Raw genomic sequence first — 25,441 nt, forward strand, 5'->3', positions numbered from 1 at the left:
AAATATATTCTATTATACATGAATTTTCGCGCGGTTGAAGTGAATAAGAACTATGCAGCTTCAGCCAATCAGAAAGCTGCTAAGGCCCAGTAATTAGACGAATCATATATGGCGTCAGTTTACTATCAAGAATCACGATGAGAGGATGTATTACACCGACTCAGGTATATAATTGTGAAATTTGATATTGTAATATAATTTATAAACTACTAATGCTTTTGTTTAATTTATTTGTATGCGTTTAATCATTTATCAGGTATAACTATACCAAAATTCAATTGTTTTTTGAGTTTTTTCTTTATTGTTCGCATATTTTTCAGTTAGTCGTTCGTCAATAGTTTGTTGTAAACGTTATATAGTTGTGTTATAAGCATCTGAAGCCGGATTTAAATTTAATTATTTTAATATTATTCTAATTTTATATATTTGTTTCATGATTCTGATTTTTATTTGTACAGATTATTATTTAATTAGTTCAAACGTGTAATAGGTTATGCACTCATTATTTTCATGCAAATATAATAAAATTTGACTTATTTTAACAAAAAATGTGTAATAATTATTATAAATTTTGTTTTTTTATTTAATTAAAAAATTTTATTTATTATTAAAAATAAAAGTAGATTAAATCATTTTGATTAATTTTATTTCATACATATTTTATAAACGTATATATTGTAAACGTGTCTTCGAGCGTTCAATTCGTAATGTTTTTGTTTTGATTTTACGCTCAAGGTTTCTTATAATTCCCTTTCTGAGAAATTGATAATTTGTTTGAATATATATGCTCGGTATGTTTTGATTTCTTGCTTCCGTACAAATCGTCGACGCGTCATTTTGCTATCGAAAGTCGTGGCGTTTAGACGTTTCGCTTCGCAGGTGCGCGATTAATTTACTGCGTAATATATTATTTCTGTAATTATATTTTTATTTCTTGTATATTTTTGTTTAATTAATTATATTTATTCGATAATCTATTGAATATTATTATATCTAATTATTTTTTGAGAAATAATTTATTCTTTTTTCTTTTATTAACCTAATTTTTTATTAATATCGTATTGGTAAAAAATATTATTAAATTTTGCATAGTATAATTAAATTGCATGGAATTTGAATATGGTTATAGTTTTGTTTTAATATAATTGATTCTAATTTCATATATTTTATATATTTATTTTAAACATTTGATTATCTTTTGTGCAGATTATCGATTGGTTATTGGGATAATCTACCGAGAAAAAATTTCAATATGGACGCTAACAACCATTCGACGTGATCGTGAAAAAGTGATAACATTTAATTTTTCGTATCAAGTGCTAATATGTTTTTATTTTCTTTTTTATTAGATTTTAATAATATATTCGTTAAGTAACAAATATATTCGACTTTCGAATAAAATATATATTATAGATTATTTAATATAAATAAATTAAATTCATTTCTTTCGTCATCGAATTTTCAATTCATATGTTTAGAAACATAAGTATTTTTTTTTAATTATCTTATTATTAACGCAATTTTTCTTTCAGAAAATTTTTATGATCATCCGCAATGTGGTCGATAGAGTCAGTGTTTTTTCGTAATATTTCGCATTTTTAGAACACAATAAGTCTTAAGTAATTTAAAATAATCATACGCGAAATTAGAATCAGTGTTTGTTCGTCGATACAATACGAATAAATAGTTTATTATTTTTATTTTTTTATTTTAAAAGTTCGTTTTCGGTATAGAATATAGAATCAGTGTTTCTTTCAAGAAAATAAGACTAATTATCCATCATGCAAAGAGGTAAGAAGAAACATTAAATTTCATTTTTTTGACATTTTAATTTTTGTTATCATTAAATTATTATTATTATTTTATGAAATATAAGCTTACTTTAAAATTTTTAACGATTTAATTTTGTATATATATTTATATTATAACTGGTTAGATGGCGTTAAATGACAGATAGCTTTTTTGAGGTCGGTATTTCAGATCACTGATGTAAAGTCCCATAAGATGTCACGTCTATTCTATTTTTTGTTTGTAATAGGATATCAAATTCCATAAGTGATAAATCTATTTTCTACTTTATCTCTATTATCATCCGATGAAATTTAATTTCTTATGCTCTGCATGACCAATCGTACAAGAAATTAGTATTTCATTTAAATTTTATCTTCAATCGAAATATTAAAATTTAATATAAAAAAATTTAATTTAATAATAATTTTGATTATTTTATTTAGTTTAGTCTTTTTACGGTACATAATTTAACAATTGTGTAAATTTTTATCTTTTTCTACTTATTTTAATATTTTCTGTTAGTTAAAAAATAATTCTATCCTTCAGTGTGAATAGATTCGTTAAAAAAATAACATATCATTTGAGAAAGAAAAAAATATTATCTTACATATATTTTATTTTATTTGTCATTGTGTTTTTTACCTTATTAGAATATCATTATATTAGGAAGCTATTTTTCTAAAAAACAATTTTTAAATTTCAGAATATTTTTAATTTAAAATATATATTTTTTCACATTTATATAATTAAATTTTACTTTATCAAATTAAAGTGAAAAAATATATGATAATATTAAAATAGAATTCAATTTCGGATCAATCTATAATATATAATAAAATTACATATAACTCTCAGCTTTCTAATATAAGTGAAGTCTACGATAAAACATATTTATCTAGTAAAATTGCTGATTCATATTAAACGGGTGAGAAAATACGTTTAATAATAGCATCTTAAATAATTATTTATAATATTTCGATTAATAATATTATTGAATTGACTGAGAAGAATCTTAATACGTGATCAGAGAACAGTTAGTTTATGCATCAGGTTTCAACCGGTAATAGAATTAGATTTCCTTTCACCTAGGGGAGAATTGATTTCTCGACGGTGCTTCAGTACCGTGTATAAGTTCTTCGATGAAAAGTTCGTCGCGCAGATAGTGAAGAAAAATGCAAGATAATTGGAAGGAAGAACAAAAGTAATCATTCTTATTATCAATATATCACGTTTTTGAAACTAATAACTAGTAAACTATCTCGCGTTTTTCAATCGCGAATTTGGAAAAGTTCGTGCAATATTTAAAGAATGATAGTATATTATAAAACTGCTCGATGGAAATTACATCGAGCGAACGTCGAATATTTCTATCTCGAGTGATAAAATTTTGCTTTAATTTTAGACATTAATTTGATTACGAGTACCGTTTTATCAATCTTATTCGTTCTTTCATCTATTATTATCTCGTTTTCGTTCGCGAGAATCCGTTTAATTTTCTCAAATTTGTCTCGAACTTTGTTCATTAATTCGATCGAATTCGTTCCAAATCAATCTCGATATCATCCTAAAAAAAATTTCCTAACATATTTTCGCGTCGACGATCCGACGATTTCGCGAGTACGAATACACATATAAAATTTTTGTCGTATAAACCTGTTAAAGAAGCGAGAATTCGATAACCTCCGAATCCGATAAAATTTATTATATTTTCACGATTCTTGGAATGACAGTTCGCTTTTGGATTTTATCGAAGAAACACAGGTCCTCTTTAATCTCGAAAACCAAATTTTTCTCTTTTCCAATTCATTTGAACGTATAATTAACGGTAATTGATCAAGATGAGCGTAGTTGCGATATCGATGGAAGCAAATGGCGACGTGAAATCGATTTAATTTATTATCTTACGAGAACAATTTCTCTCGCTTTATCTTTTTCCGCGTTAACTTTCTGTTTATTCATATTTCAAGAATTGCATGTGTTATTTGAATGATAATCTTTTTCTTTTTTTTTTTCCTTCTTTCTTTCTAAAATCAAATATATTACATCAGCTGATTTATCAGCTATTTCTACAGTGATGTAACACATTAATTTCGCAATTCATTATAATTTGTTTTCGTCGATCGATATTTTCTTCTTTCAGAAGTAGGAAAATCACAAGCAGAAGCATGGATCTGCTCAGCGTATCCTTTCGATCGATGGATCTGGAGGCGAAGCCCCAACAAGAAGATTTTCTCGAGTTGGAGGAACGGAGTATCATCGAGAAGGAAGAGTCGTCAGAGAAATCGAGGCTAATATTGGAGGGCGATGACGAAGAATCGCTCGACGATGAAGAGAATTTGATAAAGAATTTGAGGACGATCAATTTGAACGAAGTTGCCTGGCACGATACCGTCGACAGTTGTTGGATCGTGATTCAAGATTTTGTGTACGATTGCACGGATTTCTTGAAAAGCCATCCCGGTGGATCTGACGTGATACTCGAATACGCTGGCAGAGATGCGACCTTGGCCTTCATTGGCACTGGACATTCGTCCGCAGCGATTCACAGCTTAAAGAGGTACCTCATCGGTGAACTTCCGGTTGAGGAGAGGATCTTTCGTGTACCGAATGGCCTAAAAATTTCTGCATCTTAATATCCATGTTTGGGTATACGAAACGAAAGAAACTTTTTTTATATAATATATTTTATAATTGATTTATATTAAATGTGTATCGCGATCTCGATATTCGAAGATGATTTTAAATTGAATTCGATCTGAATTTCGTTAATCGAGTAGAATTGGCCATTGAGTTTAATTAATTGTGACGATGTGGATCTAATTATCGATTAGAAATAGGGGAGGGGATCGAAATTCAAATTAAAGTTTTAAAAGGTGATACGAAGTTTTAGTTTTACGAAGGATTTTATCGTTGCCGTCCTTTTTGTGCATCAAATGAATACTATATTAAGTTTTTCAAGTTCCTTCTTCTTTTGGGCATTTTTTTTTTTTTTTTTTTTTTAATCGATAAGAAACGAGAAATGTTTCATTTAAATGGATATTATAATCCGATATATTTAATCTGAAGATGAAAGTAAGCATGATAATTGTGACACAGATTTCTATTCTCATAAAAATTCATTCATCACGAAATCGATATTTTGAGAAGAAAGTGTGTTATAATATTAATAGTAATAATATTTAAACATTCGATGATAATTTCGCATTTTGCATACATACAAATCAGAATTTTAGAACTTTAGTTTCTCCGAGATATTTTATTGTTTGATATTTCTTGTATTTTTTTTTTATTTCGCGAATTATTTATATTAATTATACGCGAATTGATATTTGAAGTTGAAATATTTTTCATATCGTTATACTATACTTTATCGCATTTTAGCTATTCATATTTACTATTTATCGCGAATTTATTTAGAATGTAGAAAATTTAATACGTCGATCACAGATGACATCGATACTTGCAATTTCATTCACATTCGATTGAAAAACGTGACATTTTTTTTTTTTTTTGATAATGGAATTTGTAATGTTTTAAATTATTTTTTTATTCTCTTCATTTCATTTTTCTCTCGCATCATAATATTTATATTTTGCATGTTACGAAATGTTTAATCGAACGTACATATCTCAAGCTCAAGAACAAAAATATTACATGCGAATTAACGTAGCATGTTGAGTCATCAATCATTTCTCCAAATCACGATACGTCGTGCATTCAAACACGTGGAAAAATAGAGATCGACAATTAAGACACTTTCTCTCTCACGAACGATTTATCGGCCCCAAATCGGGCGCATGATTCAAAGTGGAATTGAAATGGCGATAACGAATCGGCTATTGATTATCATTCCGTTGGCGAACCGCTAATAGAGGGCCAATATATCCCCGATTAATCGGTGCAACAATCGAGAGAAAACGCGGGATTCATACTTAATTATGGCGATCTTTATTCCTAATTTTAACGCGGATACGATAACGAGAAATTTAATTATTCCTCGTCGTCAAACTGTTGCATCGTCCTGTATCTCTTTTTAGAATTATGGAATATTAACTATAATACGAATAATAATTCGAAATAAAATTTGTGCGACATTATTGATGATGTGTCAATTTTTTCTTGGTAATTGTAAACATAGATATCTCTATTAGGTCTCTCGTTGATTTCAAAATTCAATCGATTATTGAATGAGTGAAAGATGATATCGAGGAATGTTTAGAAAATAGTATGCTAATAAATTATTCTGTCTGTATGATAATTAATTTGTCTTCTTCGTCCATATTTTGTACGAATTTTATTTCCATCCTATTTTTTTTTGTTGCATTTTGTGAATTCTTATATGTTTAATTTATTTCTTCCTTTTTTGCTTTCTCATCTGTCCACAAAATTTCATCGAAAAATCTTTTTGGAAGTTTTTTTTGGAAGAATTATTTTATCCTTGCATAAGTCACATCGCTTCATTCGTGATCCAATTTTTTTCTTTACTTAAAATTTCCTTACATCTTCCTTCAATTTTCCTTCATTTCTTAATATATATACTTTTTTCTCTAACTTCGATATTTCCTCGCAATTATATTTTTAATGTCGTTATGAATCATTGTCCCAATTGAGTGTAAATACATTTCTGTCCGGGTTATTGCGAGAAGTGTTCCATTCTTTAATTAGACACCGTGAAATTAGACACCGTGTCTGCGATCTCAACCTAAGATATGTAAGTCACGCCTTTGTGATCATTTTACACCGTTCCAACTTACCTTTTCTCCACATTCACCACGTTAAAAGTCTCCGCTCCTCAATTTTCTATATGTATCGGTTAAAAGTAGACGTATCCCATTACATTCTATTATAATGCGGAATAATTCATTAATGAAAAAAAAAAAACTTTCCAAGTATCAAAACTCTTTTGCATATCTAATAATAAGATCAATCTGTAGACATACACTTTCTAAAGTATAGACATATATTTATGAATTATTTTGTACATACGACGCAAGACTGCGATTACATGATTGAAAATCAATCTAATTTCTACTTTTTACAATTCTTCAAAAAAAAGTTTTTACATTCTCAAATGTATCTGTCACTCTTTTCGTAGCAAATATAAATATCTCAAAAACAAATCTAATCGAAACTTGAGAATAGGTTGGGTTATAATTTATGAATCCTATGTTCATAATATACGGAGAGAAAAAAGTACGAAGAGGAAGAGAAAGGGAAATAAAAGATAATCACACTTTTTTTTTTACACCGGTACATTATATTTCTTGGTCCTCTAAACATTCATAATATACACAACATACAATACGACATAGCGGTTTTCAGCTTGTTTAGTTTCTCGTTCGAGCGCGGTACCGACAGAACGATATTAACGATGCGCTTAGTTTCTTATCTTTTTTATTTTTGTTTTTATTTTCCTCCTGTCCTTCGCTCACGAACGTTGCTTTTCTCCCCGCCTTCGTCTCACGTTCGAAATGTTTAAGTGGTAGTTACATCTATCGCGCGTCCTCGATCTCGGGCAGGAGATAGATCAACATTCATTGGGAATTAGTAGCGGAGGTATACACCATGATGAGAAAAATATTTCTATATCGGAGTATAATAATGCGTCTACATAAGATACCATCGTAGATTCTCTTCTTTTTTTTTTTTTTTTTCATTTTTATTTTTGTTACATCGTTTTATCTTCTTAACCGCTCATTTACAACGCTACATCTTTTTATTTTCTTAATTTCTCAATATTTGAAACGCTTGTCCGCAACGCGATGTTTCGTTTACGCTCATACCTTCGTTTCACGATTTATCTTCCTCTCCATTTCGCTTTCGATTCAATATCAATCGAAATAAATTATATTCGCAATCCAAGGAGGATGCCCTCATTGTCGTTACGATATCGTCAATTATTCAAGAGGAAGGTAACGTATTTTTTTTTTTTAACAAGTAAATAGACAATACGGAAGAAAATATCCATCCGCATGGATACCGGAAATCGAAGAATCGTTCGAAATAAATTATCAGAAACGGAAGAGAACGTGATATTTAATGACGCAAGACGAGAGAAGACGGGAGATGGATCGTTGAAACGAAAGTCGAAAACACGGAAATTGATCACGAATTAATCTCGTGCGGGAGAACCTATGCATTTTAGAAGTTTCTCGCTCTTTGGCAGTCCTGGGTTCCATTCCCCCCTGCGATTAATTACGCTGGAAGCCACGATGCTCTAATAGAAATAAATATCTCGTTTTCGTAAAACATCATTATTACATATTTTTTTTCTTTTTCTTTTTTTTTCTTTCTTTTTTTTTTCTTTTTACATTTATTATCTCTTATCGCGTAGAACGATAGTGTGCGCTTAGACGTACAGGTGATACTTTCCTGTCGCTGCGACGTAACGAAGCACTCTTATTATTTAGTTGAAACTCGCGATCAAGTGGTTGGTTGGGGTTGGGCTCAGCGAATTCGTCAGGTCCGCTGGAAGTCGAGGATCTCGAGTCTCGCGGAAGCAACTCGAAAGAGGGATGAAACTGGTTGAGAGGAGTACTCGACAGCGAGCAGGAGAATCACACGCGTAAAATTGGACGAGATTAAACCTTCGAACTCGTGAAATTTATTAACGAATATTAACGCATTTTAAAAATTATTTAAGAATGGAACGAAGAAAATTCGGGGACGAAAAATTCGATCTTTGTTTCCAGTTAAAATTCAATAATACAAATTCATAAAATCACACGAATATAATCTACACCGATTACAAACCTCCTCGATATATCCGTATTCGGATTGAATCAATCGACATAAATCGAAGTTGAATTTTAAAAGATTCGTGTTCCAATCGTGTTTCAGGATCAATACCAGCCAACGTTAGAAGCGTTTTCGAACGGAAGAAGCGGACCACGAATTTCTAATCTACGCGACTGAATTTAAATCCCCCCCCCCTTTCCCCCTTCCTTTTTCTTTCTCCAAATCAACAGAGAATCACGATTTCGTTTCGACTCGAAGCTCGTCCTGCTCGAAGCTCATCCTATTCGATCCCCCTCCGTAAAATGTTTCCACGAGACCGAGGCCAACCCTGATCGACATTTTCGAGGGCGCTTCGAACGTATTTATTCGCTTATTGCGGCCAGGCAGGGGGTGAATCGACGACACGTGTATTATCATCCCCGTTAATTTTTTACACGCGAAAATGATTTGACGATTTTTCGTCGTTGAATGAATGGATGAATCGCCTCGATAACGATGACGGTTTCGTTCATTATGTTCCGCGATAATTATTCGAGTTATTCTCGCGGCGTTTGGATAATTTCGTGGCCATCCGCGTAGATGGCAGAAGAGTCGTGGGCGCTCGAAAGTATCTGGATAACCAATGAGAGGGGTATCATCATCGTGAAACGAAATTTGTATTTGAATTTTGATGAGTAACAAGGAGGGAACGATACTCTTGTTGCTCTCCTCTTATTTAAGATATTAAGGATAGGAGAATCGTGATTGATCGACATACGTTGTTTTCGCACCATTTAATTACGTACAATCGAACTTAAACTTCGTGCAATCCGTTGGAAAGATTTTGAAATTTTAATGCATTTTTTCATGACGCTTGCTCGCTCGATGCGAAAATACAATATTTTTTTCGTATCGCTTCGCGAGTATGTAGAGTGTAGAGTTGGATATTCAGCTCACGGGACGATGAGTAATAATCATTGTTATGTACAGTGTAATAATAACGATTTACGAAGTTCTTAACGACTATCTTACATCCTTACATCCTCGTCCTAATTTAAATCTACACGAGGCATTATCCCCGGGATAATACTGTCTTTAAATTTTCAATCGCGAGATTGTTTATCATTATTATTATTTTTTCTTTCGTTTTTAATTAATTTTTCTAATTTTCAGATTTCCGACGACGAGGAAAGAAAAGAAAAAAAAAAGAAAAATCCCGGAAAAACTCTTGGAACGGAAAATTTTTAAAGACAGAATTCCGGAGAATGGAGTTCCCCGCCCGAATATATATATTTACAATTTATACGATTATACGTATCCTCGAGGCGAAATCGCTCGCACTCGAAGGGTAAAGTAGATTCTTAAACTCTACGAACCGACAGACACAAATTACGAACCGCCTGTCGTTGCTATTCAAATTACACGGAATAAAGTCGGCGTTTTCTACGAGGGGACGTCGTCGTGTCGAGTCATAACGCGACGAATAAATTCGACACATGGCGAATTTTTCCAACCTCCCCCCTCCCTCTTTGCACCGACTTTCAATTTACACGCTACGTTTACTTTGTATGCCGTTAGGACAAGATTAGATTCGTAGGCTCGTAGCGCCTAGAGCTAGTGTTCGTTACGTTACTTAATTACGGAATTACGTTCCTAAGGCTCTAATACGGTACGTCGAGTGGCTCGATAACTTTACACGATTAATTAATTCATCGCGTTATTCACCACCACGCGAATCGCGAATTATTCACGATGATTACGAGGCTAGCGAGGATTTTTAAATTACAATTAATCACCGGTGGATGATTAGTGGATATCGAGAGAATCGCGTGTTTCTTTTTTTTTTTTTTTAACGGCGAACGACTCGAGTCTCTCTCTCTCTCTCTTTCGAGTTTGAATCGAAAGTTTTATTCGTAACCGCGGTGTATCGTTTTATTCGATCGGTGAATTATTGTTAAGCTACAATGCGATAATAATTTGTTCTTTCGACGAGTTGGAAGATTGTTTGGCGATATATTGCTGGTCTGCAAGAATCAACGATCGAGATAATTTTTTTACGCGCTCTTTCGGATAATCGAGTTGAAATCGAAAATTGATCGAAATTTTATTTCGACGCCTCCATCTTTTTTATCCGTTTCATAGAGAATTCGCGGAGAATCGTTTCGAGGAAACGTTTGAGTATTGTTACAGGAGTATTAAGTTGAAATACTTTCCATCTCGAGAGAAAACTGAAACTGTTTGAACGAAGAACGGTTTATTCGCGTATCACACTCGAAAGTAACTTGAACTTGCGAACTTGTGAAATTAAACGTGAGAACCAACGACACGTCTTTATTAATACCATCTATACTGTGTTGTATGTACAAGAGGACACGTAAAGATCGACACTATACAGAAATTAACTATAGAAATTTTTAATGTTCTCTCGTTATCGTTGAAATCGACGATAAATTACGATAACTGTGACGATCTACGAACATCGAGGATGGAAATGAAATTTTTCAAAACTGAAAAAAACGAGATGGATTTTTCTTTTTTACCAATTGAAAGAAGAGAAAAATTGGAACGAAAACTTATCTATAGTACACGTTGTGTACCGAGCACAATGTTTTTCTCTCTTTTATCGATAAAACAGCGCAGATGGAAATCAGGAATGAATTCCATTTCGAAGGGATACGAGGAGATACAAGTTATTTCTTCGATGTTTCATTGAATCGGCTTCCATGATTTCCCTCGCAAAGCTTGCAGAATAGATGGTGCCTTCGTGCGTAAGGAAATATCGTGTCTGGAAACAGAACTCTCGCCGCGAATGAATAGAAGCGATGATCACTGGATATATAAATATGCACGAGGTGTCCCTTGAACGCGAGTGGAATCGAGAAGATTTTCGACAATTCGAAATAAGAAAAAAAAAAAAAAAATATTTAAAATTACTATTCCAATAACATCGTAATTCAATTCAATGTTTGATTAAATATTTATACATCTGAAAAAACAGGCGAATACCTCAATTATTTCCCTCTTATCTCTATAAAATAATCTCTCTAACTCTATTTCTCTCGTGAATTAGCAGACATCGTGTATAATATCGTAATGGAAACCAATATCGAGCTATACAAAAATCCATAGCGTTCACAATTGTCGTACACGTGTCGTTCTAAATGCGAAATCGTAAGCCCATTTGCATAAACAATCGCATCGGATGATGGAATGGCAGAACGACCGTAGTGCCGTTCGAATCGCTCGACAAATTCGTACAAATCTGGACTGGTTGGTTGGAAACAAGAAACGTAAAAATCGTAGAAAAAATAGAATTCTATCGAGGAAACCGGTTGAAATAAAAAGGAGAAACTATTCTATTCGCTTCAAAATTAGGCCTGCACTGAATCTTTCTCCGTTTCTCATTGCTTCCCCCTTCGTCCAATTCCTGATCAAACCTATATATATACAATTGCGTATCAGACACTCGAGAAATTAACGATAAACGTTTGGCGTGGATACGTGGAATTTCGTCTCTTCGAAAATTAAAATAAATCGCAAAAATATAAATGAAAAATAAGTATATAAATATTATCGTATAAATCGTAGAAGAATATCAATGTTTTACTCGATAAAACGATTATAAATGGAACCGAAGATATCTCGAGTTTATATGTAAAAGAAATTAAATATCGCGTCAATATAATAGAAAATCGAAGTGATCAAAAGTCATCGAGATAACAAGATTAAATTCAGAAACTTCAAACTTGGTTATTCTCTCCGTTAGGCGCGAATCGACCAGAAGGCAATGGCGAAATATTTCGTTTCTACGCGGAACGAAGATGAACTCGTCGAAACCGAGTTATCCTCAAACATTCCATTGCTCGATGCTCGAGCAACGAATGGAATTGCCACTCCTCCCGACTCGTGCGATCCCTCGCACGAATTGAATTAACCAACGGTTATCAACCATTCGAGGACAATGCCTCGGCTATAACTCGAGGAAAGATTCGTGCGAATGATAGCTGCCTCGTGGAAGAAGAATTTCAAAGGTTATTGGAAACGAGATGCAGTGGAAAATCTATCTATATTATATATCGTTTGCTCGAGAAACTCTTGATAAATAAACCCACTAGAGACAGGGGAGAGAAACCTTTCTGCGTTTAATTTAATCGATTATTTATCCCAATCTGTATTAAAAGAATCGTTCACAAGATCGATTCGACCATCGCTCGAGGCAAAGTCCAGAGCGTAGATCTTTGCTCTTGATAAATAAAACCACTAGAGACAGGGGAGAGAAACCTTTCTGCGTTTAATTTAATCGATTATTTATCCCAATCTGTATTAAAAGAATCGTTCACAAGATATTCCTCGAGACAAAGTTCGTTATCCAGAGCGTAGATCGTGAACACCCGCGACGGCTTTGCCCGACTAAAATTAGCTTGAAAAATTGGCGAAATCCCTCTCTGGTCGTCCCACACGGATCCTTCTGTGTACGAACAAAGTAATTAATTAATCGTTCGCAAACTTTTTCGATTCCATCTCCATCGATGAAGATAGGGATAAGAAGATAAGAAGAGGGGTTAAGAGGAAAGGGAAAGATCGATACGAAAGGGATTTGTCGGGGGAAGAACTTCGACATTGGGCTTCGCTTCGTTGCATCCATCCAGATGAAATTCTTCTTCTTCTTCTTCTTCTTCTTCTTCGAACGGTGGGGAATAAACGAGGGGAAAAAAAAGAAAAAAAGATTTCGTTCCTGGGATCATCCTTCCTCCCCCTCACTGGGATATTGGTGGGCTTGCCGATTACATCAGGCTGCACAAAGCTATCCCGTTCTCGAACGCCGATTGCAGCGCGGTCGTTTCCATGCAGAACGCGCCGTCCTCGTACATGGTCGCGATTCTCTGCTGCTGCACGCGGCTCTCGCTCTGGGATCTGAAATCGGGAGATTTACATACATTTGTGTAAATGTTTTAAACCCGTTGTCACGCGGTTTATAAATGGAATATATTTAGAAATGAAATTAAATATCAGAGGATCGACGAATCGAAAGATAATTGAATAAGTTCGAGAGAAGCTCGGAACAAGACTGCAATAAATATATATAATTATTTACAAACCTCTTTAACTTCTATTCCAAAGGAATTTGAAAAACTATTACAAATAAACCTATTCATTTAAAAGAAGAAGAAATCTGAAAAGAGCCACGTACGAGAAGATTATATCCATCTGTTGTGAAATGGAATTCGATTGAAATCGGGGGGAAAAAAAGGGGAACGCATTTCAAATCTAATCGAATGTTCTCGAGAGTGTCGTAAACGACACGACTTGGTCACAAACAACACGGTCGTCTCAATTATTCCCTCTCCCTTCCTCGAACTTGGAAAACTCACCTGGGAGGCATGGCTCGTGGACGTTGCTGCGTCCTCGCTTGCTCCCTCGAGGCTTGCTGATTCGAGAGATAGCTGCTGTCTCTGAGCACGGTTCCCTGGTTGTGGTGGTGATGGTGGTGATGGCCGGCCGGCCTGTCGTTGTTCTGAGAGAGCGACAATTGCGCCAGGTATTCCCTCAGCTCTGGTTGACTTGCCAACAATTCGCGGCGAGTTTGAACTGTGGGCGCGGTTGGTGTCGTCGTGGCTGTCGACGTGGTGGAGTCCGACCATGGCGGCGGTGGTGTATGGGAACGAGAGATCATGGCGTACTTGTGGCACAAGTATTCCTCGTAGGTGGGCGGAAGACCGGTCTGGAAAGATTTCATTTATTCTTTTTTTCTTGATTGATCTTCCCTTTCAACGGGGGAGATTTTTTTTCTTCGATGAGAGGGGAGAGAGGGGGTTTCTTTTTTTTCGGTTTTGTTTTCCATCGATCGTGTTATTATTATTATTGTTATTATTATTTCTCGTTAACGAGGATAACGGGAGAGTGGATTTATCGTCGTTGATTATTCGCATTGTTCCCGTTTAATTGGTTAAATATCTCTATCGAGGAAGAGTCGAAAGAGGAAGGCCGTAGCAAGTTGGCAAGTTATTTCGTGATTTGATAATTAATGAAATTATTGCGAAAGGGAGAATTTGTTGTTATCCTGAGAATGTTTGATTGGAAATTGGAATTATTTTTCTCTCTCTCTCTCTCTTGCTCGCTTTGAAAACTATTACTAGAAAGCGTGGGATTGTTGCAAAGGAAAATTCCGGAGAAAGTTATTTTTCTAATTTCAACGTTCGGGAAAGGGAAGAAATTAAATTAGTAAGTGATTTATTATAACCGTTAATAATTTTTAAAAATCAAATTTGCAGGAAGCAAGCAACGACAAACTTCTTTGGAATTCATTCGAAAGAAAAATTTCATGATTGAAAATCGAACGCGTTGAACACAAGAATGTTACTCAACAGTTAAATTATACCACGATGATTTCTTTCTTCAGGGTACGTATAACTCTCCAAGTTACTTTCACTGTACTTCTTCCTGTACCATGATGCACTTCCAATCCAACACATTCCATTCTTTTTTTTATTTTTCTTGCACACCGATCATCGCTATTATTTCAAACGTTTGACACGTACGAACTCCTTTTTAACGCCTTACATCCTTATTTTTCTTAACACAACACGAGTCGTGCAAAAATTGTATTCAATCTTATTTCCATCGCAATTATCATTGCATTCATCCATATTATTTCAAACTTGTGACACGTCTCAACTCAATTTCTCCTCCCCTCGTTTCTATAGACTCCTTTTTAACGTCATCCTAATGACGATCTTCATCCCCCTCGACGCTAGCCGTTGGAGCAATTTTGACCCCGACTCGAGTCGGAAGTCGTAAAAAACGGAGGAGAGACCGAAAATGGAAAACGGAATCGAGAAATAGAAGAATGAGCACGAATTCGAAACGCACGCGGCGGTGTCTGGTGGCGTCGGTTGTCGGGAGTTTGAAGTGGGTCGGCATGGGGCTGTTTTTCCGCAACGAAAATTTATGTGTCGGCCGGCGCCTCGAAACTATGCGGTCGATGAAATGGCCCTGGCGGAAAATTGAACGAATGGTTCTCGAGTCAAGGAGCGAGCTCTGAACAATTTGCCTGCCTCCTTCTCCCATTCCTGCGCGACCCTCCCCTTTCTCTTCCCCTCTCCTTTTCCTCCCTCAGAGAAATCGTGATCCGTGAACGATCCCGCGATCGTTACGAGAGAAATTTCTTTTCCCCCTTCTTTTTCGATCCGAGTATTTTATATCGGAGCCCAGTTGTTATCAAGAGCTCGGTTTCGGAACGAGGAGGATTGGTTTATTCGAATAATCGAATATTCAGCAAACAAGATTCGAGCCAGAGCGGAGTGGATCGAGAGTTTTGAATATTCAAGCATTAATTTCACTGTCACTGGATTACATTCCCACACCGCTCGCGAATGTATAATTCCTCCGCGGGATTAAAACTCGAGCTTTTTCGCTTCTTCCCCCTTTTTTTTTCTATTTTGTTCTCCTCGCTATCGTTAAAAAAAAATATATATATATTTAAAAAAATGAGGAATCTATATCTTCGTTGTAATATTTATATCACGAGTTAATAATTATAATTGTTAAAAAAGAAGAAAGAAAGAAAGAGAAATATTGAGATCGTGAAGGGATAAGGGACAGGTCGTTTTAATCCCACACGAGATCGAAAACGGATGGGTCTCGTGAATTTGGTTCGTTAAAAAAAATATATATATATTTAAACAAATGACGAATTTATATTTTCGTTGTAATATTTATATCACGAGTTAATAATTATAATTGTTAAAAAAGAAGGAAGAAAGGAAGAGAAATATTGAGATCGTGGAGGGATAAGGGACAGGTCTGCGACAGGTCGTTTTAATCCCACACGAGATCGAAAACGGATGGGTCTCGTGAATTTGGTTCGTTAAAAAAAATATATATATATTTAAAAAAATGACTATATCTTCGTTGTAATATTTATATCATGAGTTAATAATTATAATTGTTAAAAAAGAAAAAAGAAAGGAAAAGAAATATTTGAGAAATATTGAGATCGTGGAAGGATAAGGGACAGATCTGCGATAGGTCGTTTTAATCCCACACGAGATCGAAAACGGATGAATTTGGTTCGTTAAAAAAAAAATATATATATATTTAAAAAAATGAGGAATCTATATCTTCGTTATAATATTTATATCACGAGTTAATAATTATAATTGTTAAAAAAAAAGGAAGAAAGGAAGAAAAATATTGAGGGATAAGGGACAGGTCGTTTTAAACACGAGATCGAAAACGAATGGGTCTCGTGAATTTGGTTCGTAAACGTCTATGAGAAATATTCCTCGCGTCCAATCAGCAACTCGAGCGTCGTGTAATTAACGGAACGTCGTCGGCTCGTTTACACGACAGGGGAGGGGATCCCCGTTACACACAAGGATCGATCGGGTCGATTGTCGGGTGTACGAAAAGCTTTGACAACCGCGGTTGGTCCAGGATTTCGATTCTATCCGGGATGTCTGACCGGGACAGTTCATTACTACTCGAAGGTTAAATCTCCTCGAACGGACGGACGATCTCTAATTTCATCGCGTGCAACCACGCCACATCGATACATCGATACATCGTTCGCTGTTCAATTTCGTGACAACGTCGGTGACCGCAAGCCACCATTATTCTTGTTCCTTTATATAGCTTCGAAAACGTCGAGAGAGAGAGAGAGAGAGAGTGAAATAAGAGAGTAAGTAAGGGGAGTCGGGTTAACAAGGTAACAAGTTTTGATCAAAGAGGATTTTGGAAATGTACGACGCGATTTTTTAACAAAAAAAAAAAAAAAATGCTTCGAAAGAGTTTAAGCGATATTCGAGGGAAACTTATTTGAAATCGATAATATTTCGACGAACGATTTTTTTATTCGATGTTGTAGGATTACGTGAAATAAATAAATGAATAAATAAATAAAAGGATTTATCCGTGCAACAACTTCGAATGGAATTAACCCGCGACGTAAATTGATGATTCATCAGCGTTGATTTTTGCCAACAACAGTCAATTTATTATACATTACGTTCGTTTAAAACGAACGAAAAGTTTGAAAAATAAAATTATGAATTTTTCCCTCTTACCGATTTACCCTCGCAATTTTAATTTTTAATAATTACGAATAACGAAGGAAAGCGTATTACATATATACATCTTTCCACTCTCATCCCATTCGAAGCAATACCACTTAAAAATTAATTACACTTTCGTTATTTCTTTCGAAACCGATCTCGAAGAAGATTAATAATAATAATCCCTTACCTGCCATGTTTTCGAGATGGCCACGTCGTAGGTGGGCGGTGGCGATACCATAGAGGGGATGGCGTAAACCGGCCTGCTTTGCGCGTTTAATTGACCATTTCCGCTTTCGTTTGCGGTCGCGTTCGCCGTGTCTGGAATGGTGGCGTACAACGCCTCCGGTATAGCGTTCTCCCTTATTCCACCGCCAAGGATGCTCGAGCCGGACTCTGAAAACGGGAACGATCCGAAAAGAAAGTTTCAAAAGTTTTTGAACTTGGGAGGGGAAATTTAAAGTTGGAAGAAGAAGAATCGGCGGAAGAATGGCCCTCCCCCTATATCGGGTTACAGAATCGCGGCATTGTCCTGGCGAGTGTGCCAGATAGATACGATTTCCACCTTGGAGAAAACTTTTTGATAAATTCTCTTTGTTCGATGAATTTTGCCCATGAATTTTTGATTACAATTGTTTCCCTTTTTTTTCTTTTTTTTTTTTAATGAAACGATAGTTTATTATCATCTGCGTAGCGGACGAGGAAGGGTCTCTCGTTCGATTTAGAATTAGAATCTTTTCTTTCAAGACACAAGTAGCGTCTTAAAAGAGTATCGTAACGAAATATATTTCCAAAAGACTGGAAATTAACATTGGATATCGATCATTGATAAAATTCTGATCTGCGATGAATTCTTTTTTCCTTTTTTTTTTAAATCGTGAATCCAATAATTGATTCAATAAAAATAGGAATTGAATGACAATAGTTGGAGCGAGAATAATTCGTACGATTCGAAATCTTGGGGATCGCGAAATTCACGTTTGTTCTCATTCGTTGAAAGGTATTTTTAAATTTTTACCGACCTATATAAGTGTAGTGCGACTCCGCCCTGTCCGCGCTTCGGGTCCTCCTCGAGTGATTCAAACGCTTCTCGTGTTTGCTGCTTTTCGTAACCGGTCTGGCTTGCTCCGTCACCGAGCTGCAACTTCCCGTTTCGGAAGTTCTGCTCTTCCCACGAGCGTCGTCCTGCTGCTGCTGCTTCTTGGCAGCCCGCCCGTCCGATTTCCCACCCTTCGACTTGGGTATTCTGATCGTGAGCCGTCTCGAGGACAGCGCGCCATTTCGCGATTTCGGCAGATCGACCACCACCCCGCACCCGCACACTGGCGCGTTCTCGTTAGGCATCCTGCAAAAACACGTTCAAATCTCGTTTTAAGGTGGAGGAAAAGTGAAATATAACGAGCAGCAAAATTATGATATGCACAAATTTTTTTTTAGAATAAAGAATACAAAATAAAGAAAAATCGATCGATCATACGATCGTATACGAGTGATCATGCTGTGCTTTTATATACGTGGGTCGTAATTTTTAAAACAAGAGTATAAATTTATTATCACGCTTATAGGAATTATGTTATTACGCTTATTATGCGTATGTCACGGATTTAAAGTGGATAAAATTGTTTAGAGCAAGAATAGAAATTGCGAGAAAAGCGCAACGATCGAAAGGACGTTGAAAAATTGATCACACGTATATGTCATCGTGTTGTGCTTCTACATACGTAGCTCGTAAATAGATACAATTTTCAAGAGTATAAATTTATTATCACAGGTTCATGAATACTCGTATTATATGCTCCTAACAGTGTAACGTCACGAATTCAAAGTGGATAGAATTGTTTAGAGCAAGAGTAGAAATTGGGAGATAAGCGCAATGATCAAAAGGACGTTGACAAAATCGATGACACCAATAATCGTGTTGTGCTTTTACACACGTGGCTAGTAATTTTTAAAGCAAAAGTGTAAATTTATTATCACATGTACAAGAGTCATCGTATTATACGTCGCGGATTCGAAGTAGATAAAATTGTTTAGAGTAGAGATTGCGAGAAAAGCGCAACGATCAAAATCGAGTGATCACGCTGTGCTTCTACACGCGTGGCTCGTAATTTTTAAAGCAAGAGTAAAAATTTATTATCACAGATGCAAGAGTCATCGTGTTATACGTCACGGATTCAAAGTGGATAAAATTGTTTAGAGCAAGAGTAGAGATTGAAAAATCGATGACACGATGATCACGCTGTGCTTCTACACACGTCATTTAAAATAATTTTTAAAACGAAAATGTAAATTTATTATCACAAGAGTCATCGTGTTATACGTTTCTACGCATCGTCACGGATTCGAAGTGGATAAAATTGTTTAGAGTAGAGATTGCGAGAAAAGCGCAACGATTAAAAGAACGTTGAAAAATCGATGACACGAGTGATCAGGCTGTGCTTCTACACACGTCATTTAAAATAATTTTTAAAACAAGAGTGTAAATTTATTATCACAAGAGTCATCGTATTATACATCACGAATTCAAAATGGATAAAATTGTTTAGAGCAAGAGTAGACATTGCGAGAAAAGCGCAACGATGAAAAGAACGTTGAAAAATCGATGACACGAGTGATCGTGTTGTGCTTCTACACGCTCGTAATTTTTAAAACAAGAGTAAAAATTTATTATCACAGATGCAAGAGTCATCGTGTTATACGTCACGGATTCGAAGCGGATAAAATTGTTTAGAGATTGCGAGAAAAGCGGAACGATCAAAAGGGCGTCGAAAAATCGATCGCGCGTTGAATTCCGCTGAATTCCAGCCGAGCAGGTCGCTGGAATCGTGGTATTCTCCGTAACCGCTCGCACGTCCATTTTTGAGCAATGGTGCCCGAATCGAGCGTTCCACGAATCCCTACGATTTCCATCTCCCTTAAAAGCTCGGGAATGGGGCGCGATACGATCACTCGCCGATCCACTTATCTATGCAATTCGCCAGCACGAGAATGCTACAACGATCGAATTGCGCGTACAAGCGATCCAACGATCCCTCTAAACAGATTGATGCCTCAGAACAGAATTAATCGGCGGCCACCTAGAGCGAATGGTTAGGATCTGTCTGGAAAATCGACAATGGCGAATAACTCGCCATTTCCCCTTGTTCCAAAATCGCTGTTTCGTGGATCGATTCGGAGCATCGATTTGATTTCGTTATTCGAGAGATTAGATCGTCGTCGATAACGAGCCTCGTTTGATTGAAGTTAACCTTCGCTTCTCGATCAGCTCGGTCGCCGTTTGAACGGTTCGTTTGAAAGTGATTAGGCTGATTAGAATTATGGGTGGAAGGACTGGTTCCTTTGAGGGAAGCTCGAGAGATTGAGTCATATATATTGTTGTAACGGGGAAAGAGATCGATAAATAGGATAGAGTTTTATTGTAAATTTGTGCTTTTCCTTTTTTTTCAGTGGATGGAGCTTTAGTAGATTTTTACCAGAATCGTGGAGGAGAAATCCTGTTTCCCGCACCTTCTGCGTGACCTATACTCGAAGCCTTAGTAGAGAGTGCATTAGTAGAATTATTCCGGCAAAATGCGCCCTTATTCTATCGCAAAGTTACGTGCACGATACATATATATACGTTTAAAAGTCTAGCTCGAAAATATAAAGCCTGAGATTTTCGAAAAAGTTGTAGAAAGTTTCGTCGAAAAGAAAAAAATATCAAAGCTCACGTAACTCGAGTCGGAAAGATCGTCGATATTGGAAAATAACTGGAGGACTAATTCTAAAAATCTTTGCGCACGACAGCTATGCATATATCTCGGTATTCAAATATCGAGCTCGAACTTGTTCCACGACGCGTCAATCGTTTTCGAGTCGAAGGCGGCAGATACGAGGGGGATACGTGAATCGATAATCGTCCCCGCAGACGGAGAAGAACTGTCTCTCTGGTTCGGTTAATTATTCGACTCCCGTGGAAAGGGGAGCAGGGATGGGGAGGGTTGGATCGAAGGAGAAGTCGCCGCTTTGATCCATCGGGATATTTTAAAGGAGTGATTCATTCGAGAGGGTCGCCCTTTTTCCTCTTTGTCCGCAAACGAACAACGGCTTCGATCTCTTTTCTCTCTTTTTTTTTTTTTTTTTTTTTCACGAAGCTCCAGGCCTCCTCTTTAATTGTCTTTGAGGACGGCTCGCCCGTCGCCGCCTCCTTGAGAAAGCCTCCGCGAGGCGTGGATGCGTCGTTCCTCTCGAAAGTATTCCTCTGGGTGACGAGCCGGAACAAATTTCTCCCCAAAGAGGGGAGTTTTCCCGCCTTGAATCACGGGAACGGGTTGTTTAATCGTCGGGAAACAACTCTCTGGATATTCCCTCTGAAAGCTTTGAAGAGAGAGAGAGAGAGAGAGAGAGAGAAAGGTCCCCCTCCTTTCCTCTTTCATTTCATTTTCTTCCTCGTTTCTAATGCAGGATCTCCGGAAAAGAAGAGATCCCGTGACCATTGACACAATCCAATTTTCGTATCGAAAGGGATCTTTTCGATATGACTTTTCCTCGTGCGAGAAACAAGGTACAAGGGGCTGGCGAGATTCTTCAGGGCGTTTTCAATTCCTCGTTTCTTAAAGCGATTCTGAATCGAGAATCGGATCTGAACTCTTTGAACGCGATATGTGATTTTTGTAACGCGCGATAATTTAATCTGCTCGCATTAAGTAGAAGTTGCAAGAAATAATTTGAACCAGTCAATATCGAGATAATTCTCGACATTCTTTCTCTTTTTCTCCTTTTCAAAGGAGAGATTTTCTATAATTTCTTATAGTATTGGAGTATATATATATATATACTTTTTTTTTTTTTTCTTCTTTCTCGTTTTAATAAGATAAATTATATAATTACAGTTCAAAATATATGGAGGGAAACGTTTAGTTTCGAAGCGTCATCAAAATTCTACGAATGCATCGATTCGCAAATTGACCGTAATTACTTTGCGCTGCCAATCAAGTAGTGGCTTTGAAAATATTGGAAAATTAGGATTACATAATCCGAATCATGGTCTACCGTATTTCGTTAAAAGCTAGGTGAAACAGTAGCCGCCATTAGCCAACGGCAATCAAACCTCTTCAACGATAATATTTATACCGAAACGCGTGCAAAACTCGCGCATAACGAAAATATCCGAAAATTTGATTTGCATTTAGGATTACAGATTTTAAGTTTTCGTTTATTACGTCGTAATTTGTTCGTCGATCGACGAATAAATAATAACAAATTTTATCGTACAAGAGTTACGATATATCAAGAATTGGAATTATCCAACGAAAGAGAGCACAGAGTCGAGCAATTAAACGAAACAAACGAATCGAGAGAATTTATTGCTCCGACAAACCGGAAGGGAACAATCATGGATCAAAGTTCTCCATTTCCTCGGTCGCAAGACACGTTCAGAGGAGAAATCGGGAATTGAATTACGCGGCACGGGGAAATGGAAGACCTTAGAGTTTAGTTTAGTCGAGAAACTACAAACGCCTGTTATTATTATTCATATTACGTCGCCCTCCACTTCCGGTTCCTCGTTGTCCCCTCGCTTCTTCCCTCGTCTTTTTCTATCGAACGTCAATTTTTTTTCTTGGATTTTTCTTTCTTTATTAAAAGAGTATATTTGGAAATTATTTTTAAAGAATTCGTATTCTTATTTCCAATTAAAAATATGGAAAAATTGTTGACGATAAAATGACGTATTCATATGGTTAATTATTTTCGATTGTTTCGAATCTATATGGAAAATTTCGAAAAATTTCATTGCTACTGTTACTTGAATATCTTCTTTCTACTTTCAGGTTACTCGTGTATTTAGATATTCTTGGGGAATAATCAAGGATGCGCCGTGGCAGGGATAAGTCGAGTTTCTGCACAGGTACTTTGCTCGAGAGTCGGTTTAAACCTCGAAAGATTTGAAGAGGAGGAAGTTTCTTAGTAGGGTAAACGTTTTTAGCGGCAGTTATCTTTTTTTTTTTTTTTTTCGAATTCTTTCTTTTCTTCTTGGAAAAAGGTTAAGACATGACAGAAAAACGTGGGCGTTCTCCCGAGATAAATCGGTCTCTCGATAATTCTCTCTCGAAATCTCGAGATATTAATTATAATAATTTTGTAGATTAAAAAAAAAAGGATGGTTAATCTCGAACAACAATCATCCTCCATTATTTATTTAAAAAATAAATTTAATTTAGTAATTTTAAAAAAAAAACCCGTTTAGAGGAAAGATTCTGTAGTCAAGAAGTAATCACCGATTACGAATCATGTTTCTTTTGTTTCCTTTCTTCAATTCAAATAAAATATCAACATTTATTTGATGAATCTTATTTCACGATATTACGTTTCGACGATAACGAATTGATGGGATAACGCTCTTAAGATATTATTATTATTAATTCGTGAACTAACAAACTATACGCTCTCCAATTAGGGGAGATCTTGGGGAATAGTTGAACCGAGTGGCCGTCATTATTAAACTCGCAACAGGATTCGCCCGAGTTATCAACAACGTATCATCGTCCCGATTCGAAGCCGCGCAAATTGTCCAGTGGCGAAGGATTAACCAGTCACTGCGGTTAATGGGGTTGAATTCCATCCATTCGAAACGGCGGAGTCGTTCCGAGGAAACGAAGCAACTAGCAAACGGTGACGATAACACCGGATGCGCCTGGGACGTAACGCATCGTAATTAAGCCACTGATTAACAATGGAATTTAATTAGGGAAATGCTCGAGGCGTGTTCGTTATCGTCCACGACACGAGTCAACGCTACTCTCTAACCTCTTTTCTCAAGGTAATTTTTCATCCTTTCATGTGTAACACTCGAGAATATATTTAAAAAAATTGCAACGAGCTTTCTCTCTCTCTCTCTCTCTCTCTCTACGAAAAATTCTTCTTTTCTCTTTTATTCTCTCTATATATCCGATAACACCAAGTCGAATCGATCACTCGATTTCGATCCGAGAATCGACAGAGAGAGAGGGAGAGATAAAAGAATCATAAAGAAGAATCATAAAGAAGAAATGTGCATATAGGGAATAGAAGAATGGGTCGAAGTTTGTGATAGTAGAGAATATTTTCCTTCGAGATTTTTTTAAATTTTCGGCAAGGATTAAAAAATATATATATATATATATTAAAGGAAGATGGAGGATGGTGAAAATGTACAGATTCCCACCAAGTTTACTTTTTTCCTCGAATGGAATGTTATCTTCCTTTCTCTCGAGAATTTATTTCCATTTGCAGCGGCGAGTAAGGTAAACGGATGAATTAGTTAGTTGGATAGAGAAGTTGGTCTCGGGACGGATAGAATCCAACGGATGATTAGGCAAGTTAAATACACCGGGTTACAATCGCGATGGAAGGAACGCGTAACTTTGAACAGTTACGGGTCAATGTGGAATTCGAAATACGAACGACCACGTGGCCGATTTTTCGCGTCATGCTTCTGCTGTTTTTCACAAATTGAACTTGGAATAAAAAGTGGAAGATATATTTAAAATATAAGTTGAATAAGATACTTTTGAATTTGTAATTTACCAAATTGTGTAAATCAGAAACTAGAGCAAAAGTGGAAGAAGCACGGACATTTCAAATATATAAGTAAATAGAATACTTTTAAATTACATTTATAACTCAATTATAACCAAATTGTGTAAATCGATATTGTGAATGTTAATCTCAAGACGAAACAAAAATGTTAGCGAAAGCATTGTTTGGTGATTTTAGAATTCGTTTTAGATCCATTTTATTCGTCGATTAGCGAATACTCTTTGTCGTGTTACTTTCGACGTGGAAAATGAAAACGCGTGATTTTGAATATCGTGTACGCAAAAAAAAAAAAAAAAAAAAAAAAAAAAAAGATCAAATCGATA

At 35.9% G+C, this 25,441-nt stretch overlaps 2 protein-coding genes across 2 annotated transcripts in view; one reads left to right on the forward strand and one right to left on the reverse strand.

Moving 5' to 3' along the window:
• Positions 1 to 1,423: 1,423 nt before the first annotated feature.
• On the forward strand, positions 1,424 to 6,049 carry LOC122717830 (nitrate reductase [NADH] 2-like). Its single transcript, XM_043942273.1, has 2 exons — positions 1,424 to 1,791; positions 3,932 to 6,049. Exon 2 carries the CDS (start codon positions 3,957 to 3,959, stop codon positions 4,422 to 4,424), a length of 468 nt encoding a protein of 155 aa, XP_043798208.1. The 5' UTR covers positions 1,424 to 1,791; positions 3,932 to 3,956; the 3' UTR covers positions 4,425 to 6,049.
• Positions 6,050 to 8,764: 2,715 nt separating this feature from the next.
• The window catches only part of LOC122717868, a 57,855-nt gene continuing 41,178 nt past the window's right edge, over positions 8,765 to 25,441 (reverse strand). The window contains exons 2-5 of the mRNA XM_043942327.1: positions 18,584 to 18,906; positions 17,752 to 17,957; positions 13,881 to 14,230; positions 8,765 to 13,422 (exon numbers count right to left, since the gene is read on the reverse strand). Coding sequence (XP_043798262.1) covers positions 13,293 to 13,422; positions 13,881 to 14,230; positions 17,752 to 17,957; positions 18,584 to 18,905 — 1,008 coding nt within the window. The 5' untranslated portion in view covers position 18,906 and the 3' untranslated portion in view covers positions 8,765 to 13,292. The remainder of the gene's footprint in view (positions 13,423 to 13,880; positions 14,231 to 17,751; positions 17,958 to 18,583; positions 18,907 to 25,441) is intronic.

Source organism: Apis laboriosa, unplaced genomic scaffold, assembly GCF_014066325.1.
Source record: "Apis laboriosa isolate Shangri-la unplaced genomic scaffold, ASM1406632v1 scaffold5_cov152, whole genome shotgun sequence".
Lineage (NCBI taxonomy): Eukaryota > Metazoa > Arthropoda > Insecta > Hymenoptera > Apidae > Apis > Apis laboriosa.